The 7,207-nt window shown below is 43.7% G+C and overlaps 1 protein-coding gene across 2 annotated transcripts in view; it reads left to right on the top strand.

Moving 5' to 3' along the window:
* The window catches only part of LOC138030086 (fibroblast growth factor receptor 3-like), a 73,301-nt gene extending 71,290 nt beyond the window's left edge, over positions 1–2,011 (top strand). For both annotated transcript variants that reach the window (XM_068877945.1, XM_068877942.1), the window contains one exon: positions 288–2,011. In XM_068877945.1, coding sequence (XP_068734046.1) covers positions 288–353 — 66 coding nt within the window. In that variant the 3' untranslated portion in view covers positions 354–2,011. The remainder of the gene's footprint in view (positions 1–287) is intronic.
* Positions 2,012–7,207: the final 5,196 nt, after the last annotated feature.

Raw genomic sequence — 7,207 nt, 5'->3', positions numbered from 1 at the left:
AGGCCAACACCCCGGTGGTGATAAACGGGAAGGGTTGTTAGACCGCGGGGCCTACGGTTAATGCCCGAGAAGACTTGAAAGTCCAACCATTTGTAGATAAAAGTACAAAGGCAGCACTTTCTGCTTAGTTATATTAAGACCCTGAGTGTTAGTCCGACAGGGATTCTGGCCCCGCATGCTTTGAACGCTTGGTGCTCAACCAAATAAAGCACTGGTGGTCAGTTGGTCTGGGTGTGGTCTGTTGAAGTGAAATGTTCAGTTATTTTCTTTTTTCCTTCTTTTTACAGAGGCTCATCAATATGAAAGACTACGACAAGAAACTTTATGAGAACGTGGAAGACTTGATGTTTTAGAAAGCCTTTGATTGTTATATACTTGGCTGATCAATTATTCACACGTGACTTCACTCGTTTATTCATTTTTCAGTTTAAGCGGAATGCTATAGAACCCAAAATGGTATAAAATGCTAATTTTAGAAAATAATCACATTGTTGGTGTACATGTAACCCACTTGTATGGGAGCCTAACTGATTTCATGCAGAAATAAGTGGAATGCCTTTTGTTTAATGTTGTTCTGTAGGAGTGTTTAAAGGGGTTTTAGACCTGATAAACACGACCGCGAGTTTATTGAACGACCTTGAACGTCTTCAAGAACGCTCCACAAAAAAACATGTCCCTCTGCAGTCCAGACAACGGTGCTAAATTTGAGGGGAAGATACTAGCATACAAGAAAAACAAGCCGGGCCTCATTACTGCCAATGAGGAGTGTTTTATCGGGTTTAAAGCTCATGCACATGACGTTTTATCGCTGTTGAGCTCATGAATTATTAACATATTTTGAACGAGAACTGAAGTACAGTTTGTGGCCCTTGGTCCGCGACTTTTCCGAACATGATGTCATATTTCATCGTTAAGTAAACGACGACCAAAAACAAATGTGTCCGATCATTTCTGGATTATTCTTCTTTCACATGACGAAATTTCGGCTTTCCTGCTATCGGTGATTGTGCAGAATTCAAGGTTGTTCACAGGAGTTTTAATTTGTCTTCCTAGAAGGTCTCTACTTTTGCGGCTCTGTAACTTACATGGTCATGTTTATGTGGCTTGTGTAAAGATAAAACGCAACGGGAACATGTGTCTTTTGCAGAACAGATTTATAGATGAACTTATTGCTTATTGCTACGGTTGGGAACGAATTTTCTGCAGAGTTTTAAACTTTTATTTTATTGACTCTTGAAAAATAGGGGCTGCCTCCTCTGGAGCTTGTGTTGGGAGACGCAACTGAAAATAAAAGCAGATTTTATACACACAACGACATCCAACACGACTGTAGCTGAGCTATATCAAGGATAATAAAGAACTAATAAATTTTTATGTTCGTACAGAAATTATCGGGATTCACAGATATTTTTTTTTGGGGCTGCTTACATGATTCGCGGACCATGGACCAAATTCGCGGACGAAGGGCTCGTGATTACGTTCACCTTTTTTCGAATTACAAGAAAAATACTTCACTTTGGAAATTGCCAATTTAATATTATCGCAAGAAACGAAAACTCTATCTTCAGGGAAAATTTCAGTTTGTGGCCTTTTGATTCATGTAAGATATTCAAGATTACCCCTTTTTTGTCGCGGACCAAGGGCCCCATACTGTACTGTTTATCAAAAAAACGTCCTTGCAGCCGTCGCGTCCCGGCGGTTTTTCCATCGTTAATCGTAGTTGCTAAAGAGCCATTATATAGCTAATCAGGTTGCATTTTAGTATCATTTAGTCTAATTTGCGTCGAACGTTTAAATTTCATCATCCGGTGCAAGACTAAATCAGTTAGCATTGACGTCCTATGAACTCATGTGACCCTGCATCTGTTTGACAATCAATCAAGACGCAAAGGCCATTCACGTGGGATGCTTTATTTTCTTAGAGGAAGAAAAAATATATCGCATTAACAATAACTAGAAAGATAGTGTGCCACTGTAAAACACTATAATTACAAATTCCTCTTTGTGAAAATTGTTCTCAGAAAAGTCTTTCAAGCATCTTGATTCAGCTTTTGGAAGAAAATAAGACCTCTTTCGCGCAAACGGTACTTAGGGGACGGACAACAAAAAAGGTGAAAAACAGAAAGAAATACAAGACAGCGGGAGGGGGAAAAGGTGTGACCCTTTTGGACACAGTCGAAGTATCCAGGGTTAAATACATAGAACATTGGAGCCAACTGCAAGCATACCCAATCGGTTAACCCTCACCACGCAAAAAAAAAAAACACAAGAAATCTCTTACAATATATTCCGTATTTATAAACATGATTGAATGGCGACAGTCTGGAAACAGATTTTCCAACAGTGTTCATACTTGAAGCATACCAAAATTTTACGAAATGATTGTAAAGAACAACAGATAGATCACCATGCAACACACAGACTCCACGTTCTGCCTCATGAAGGAGGGACTTCTACAGAAAAATCAAATTGGTGAGGGACTAGACAATCCTTTGCCCACAGCCTAGATCTCTTGAAGACATTTACCAACCAAGGTTCTGGGTGGCCACGGGTCTGGGAGGGTAGACATCAAATACCAACCAGTGCGTGGAAGCACCAACATTCCACTCCCAAAGGCGCTGCGAAACAAGAAGGCATGTATAAATGTCCGAAACTGGGACGACGGCCGTTTCTATGGGCTATACTATCGGCCCAGTATCCTGCACCAAAATGCCCCCAAAGGCCATACAAGTACCCCACCCAACACGGACTCGACCCTTCCGGCATTTCTATTCCAATGCAATCTCCCCCAGGTTCTAAAATTCAAAAAGCAAAACAACTTGGCTGTCAACATATTTGGTTGGGAGAATGAGGGTGTAAGCAGTCTGTGGATGTTCCCCTCATCAACCTGCTGCTCATGGAGAAAGCAAACAAATCCTAGTATGTTTGGGTCAAAGACCTCCAACGGCTCTTTTTTTGAGCAGGGCTGGTACGGAAGGATCGCACGTTACAATGGGTGTTAAAAAACCCCGTCGTGGGAGGATGAACAAGCCTACAAAGCTGTCCCGACCTGCTATGTGTACCACAATCTACTGGCTAGGGGACAAAGTACGTGACGACTGCCACTTCTCGGGCAAGCACTGCGGAGCCGCCCACACTGCCTGTAACGTCCGACCACAGTTGGAAGCAAAACGGACTTCGATGCCAGTTGTATTTCACATCCCGCAGGGCTACGACTGCTGAGGCCATGGCTACGAGGCCATGTTGAGGGAGAGAGGAAAGATCTCGTGCATCCCCAACAATACAAAAAATGTACCTCTCCCATTCCATTTTCCGACTCCGGTTCATTGACAGTGCCTAGTTCTTGATGGCCTCCCTCAAAGAGCTCGCGGCAGCCAGCAAGCCAGAGTGCTTAGTGTGTATGGCCAAGTGCGAACCAAACAAACAGCAGCAGGAGCTCCTTTGCGAAAGAGCATGTACCCCTACGAATACATGCAGTCTTGGGAGCAATCTGAAGAACCCCAAGAAGCCTTGCTCCTGCCAAAGGAGGTCTTCTATTTCAAGCTCTCCGAAGAGCACATTTCCGAGAAAGACTACACCTTGGGGAGTACCATGACCTCTGTATCCGCACCGAAATCCTCCTTCTCGCCGATGTGAACCTTTTGGAAGACCTGTCCACGACAATATAGTTTGGACGCCCTGCTCACTACTACACCAGCCCCTACCTGTCTTGGGATGTGCTGCTAAAAACGGCAGGGGTGGAGCTGGAGCTGTTGACAGACTACGACCAACACCTCTGTCGAAAAAGGATTGTGTGGAGGGATTTCGGTGGTTTTCAAGAGATCTGCCACAAACAATCTCGAGATCAAGGGGTACCACCCAGAAAATCCAAATAGCCACATCATGTAGTTGTATGCCAGAGAGATGGAGTCCCCTACCATCCCCTCGATGAGGCTGTCGAACAGCTGTTAGTCGAGTTGTAGGCCTGCTCCCTTGTTTGGCTTGCTGCTCCCCCTGCTTTCGCTATACCTGCTTCGGAACAAATATTTTTTCAAGCGGTAGGCCTAGTATTTGAGGAAATTTGCTATAGTGAACAAAGACATACAAGGCCTCCGACAAAAGCTGCTTTCCGAGCTAGAAAGGTGTGCCAATCGCAAAAATGCTTCGCAATGGCTCCTTTCTTTCTGCCGCACATTTGGAATGCAGGTTCGGTGGGACAAAGGAGCAAATTTATTTTTGCAGACTGTATTCACCTCTCCTGCAATAGCGTCCGAACATCTTTTTTTTTTTTTTTTTTGCAGAGTGCCGGATCTCGCCTCGTCAAGATTTTCTATTTTGTCATGCAAAGCGGCCAGCGCAGTCTTAAATTATCCAGAATTTCAACTTGTGGTCCGCTTCTATTTCTTTCTCCGCAACCTTTCCTGCCTTTATAAGTAAATACATGGCCTCGTGTAAGTCATCCTTCTTCACGTAGCAGACTGCAAAGTTCTTTAGAGTCAAGATGCTTTCCTTGTTTTCAATCTGTCCGAGGTCCACGAACATGGCAATGGGCCACTGCATACTTTGCGTACGTGGCATATGTCCAACTCAATCTCGCTCGTCTGAAGAAAAGTTACTGTAAAGATCTGCGATGGCTTTAAGACATGCGGCGGTCATAAAGTGCTTCCCAAGAAGATTTTAAAAGTTCCAACGCTTCTTTTAACTTATTTTCGGCCTCGTCCTATTCTTTACAACGTTTTGCAATTACTCCGGCAAATAAAAGAGTTGCTGCTGTTTCAGTGTGATCACCAAAGTCTTTCAGGCTGACGTTCAAAGCAGTTTCAGTTTCTTGCTCTCTTCTTTTCTTCTAAACAGCGTCCTTTTTATCCGAAAGAAAGCGGACACGACTATTGCGGAAGTACACTTCTGAAAACGCTTTTGTTTGGAATTCAGCATGAATACCTGAATAAACTTTTTCGGCGTCTCCCATTAACTTTTGGTACTTTTTTCTGTTTCCTTCTTTTCTCCTGTCGTTCACCGACTGATTGCAGGTGTCCTTGGTCCAGTAGAGATTAGCGTTGACAGCAAGGCAAGAAATGAAATGTGCACAGGCCAGTTTCTTTCCTCCATCTGAAAAGGCCAGGAAACTTGTCCGAGGCAGTCTTCTGCACAAATGTTTGAATAAGCTGGAGCACTTGGTATCTTGGTGGTCTCAGCTGCTCGACAAGAGATCTGTCTTTCAATTCCTGTAGAACTGGGACTGACTTGGCACTTGTTGTGCAGTCTGTAATCAAAGACTTTGTTTGTGCTTCAGAATTGAATGAGCCAGGAAAGACACATAACAGAGCGAGGGCTTTTTTTGAACTGGGTGTGCTGCTTGCCGTTCTGGAGGTAATATTGAATGTGAACGTTGGGCTTGAAAGCGTTCTCATATTACCAAAAGGTCTTTGAACTCCATGCTACAATTATCGTCTTCAAGAACTTCATCTGCATTGTCAAGAATGAAAGTGATGTTCGAGACCTGTTGTTTGCTGTTGGCGGTTGCGTCTGGTTCTTATTGCAGGCGAGTGTCATCAACGAAGCTGCGTCGTAAAAGCTTTTCGTAGAGCTTAAAGAACAGAACAGTACTGCCCGTTCGCAGTCAAGCCTGGAAAATTTATGAGCGGCCTTGCTGACCAGTGTGGTCGTCCAAAGCCCGATCCACCGGTAATCCAGACAAAAAAGACCGGTTCACTTTGGATGGCTTCTGTAACTTGTTGTATCTCTTGCAAACGTACAGCCAAACATAAGTTCTTCGAAAAGTTTGTCTGAAAGACAGCTTGGAACTTTGATGGACACCTGTTCTGTTTCACAATGCAGCAAACCGCTATCAAGTTGTTGCCACTGATTGACTCGTTCCTCCACTTGAAGTTATGTGTCATGTGACCTATAGGACCGTTTTTCTTCTCTTCTGATACAGAATACACTCATGATCCTGAGCAACCAACAGACGAAGCTGTGGTTGCAGCTGCCATGTTCTTTTTCGTGATTGTCTGCTGTCCAAGCATTTTTTTCTAAAATACGAGGTTTTTTTTAATGACATGCGAACTTAAAGGCGCTGTTACACTGTGACATGTTTCGTGCAACTTGTCTCGCAATGTTTTGGCGACATTGTGGCGAGACAAGTTGCACGAAATATTTCACAGGGTAACATACCCTGAAACGGCCATTATCGTTGCGAGACAAGTTGCACGAAAAGTAGAACTTAATTCTGCTTTCGGCAACGGCTCTTGCAACTTGTCTCGCAACGATTTTGACCGTTGCAGGATATGTTATACCGTGAAATGTTTCATGCAACTTGTCCCAACACAATGAACCAACAAACTCAACCTACATATGATGCCGTGTCTGGGAACCGAACCTGGGCCCATCTTGGTGGGAGGCGAGTGCTCTCGCCACTGCGCCATCCCTGCATCTTTATGTATTTATATATACACAATAAACATGAATGGTAAGCCCAGCATTAACGTGTTACTTCCCTTGAGATTTGCCTTTGATTATTTTTTTTAAAGATTGTAGAAGAGCAGACAGTAAAAACAATTATTCTAAGAAATCTTCAGGTTTCCCGAAGCGGCAAACACGTATACATATGTAAAGTTCTCGATAACAAAGATTTGTTGTTATAGGTTATATCTACAATATACCGGCCAGCTACAACCGTGTGTGATATCACCAGTAGTTTCACAGACAAACATTTTGATCTGTTACAGCATACACTAATACTGGGGTCAGCTCGGATTCTTCCTCCTTACAGCGCATGCTCTCATCAACTACTTTGAGTTTACAATGAAACTGTTTCCCATCAAAAGTCTTTGAGCAAACAACGTTGCATCACCTATGACGTCAGAGAGGACCCGAGCACAATCGATCACCAGGATAACGGCCGATGCTGACAAACGGTTGTCTGTATCACATTCATTTGTATTTACATGCACCCTGCAGTTTCGAGAAACAATGCAGTCAATGGGACTGTTTATCCGCTCCACGTGGCTTACTGCGAAACTTCTGGCGCGCTGGCACCATATTATTATCAAACGGACAGCAATCACGGGCCACGAATAGTTGTCATACGAGGGTACCAGCATCATATGTATGAACCGATTCCTCAGCAGGGACCGTGTTGCAACTGCGCCCCCAATCGCTCAAAAAGGGCGCATTCATCTGAATGCTGTAACTGGGAAGTGGCTTGTGGTTGTGCACTGCTGATAAT

The sequence above is a fragment of the Montipora capricornis genome, chromosome 13, assembly GCF_036669925.1.
Source record: "Montipora capricornis isolate CH-2021 chromosome 13, ASM3666992v2, whole genome shotgun sequence".
Lineage (NCBI taxonomy): Eukaryota > Metazoa > Cnidaria > Anthozoa > Scleractinia > Acroporidae > Montipora > Montipora capricornis.
This window is presented reverse-complemented; position numbering and strand designations above follow the sequence as displayed.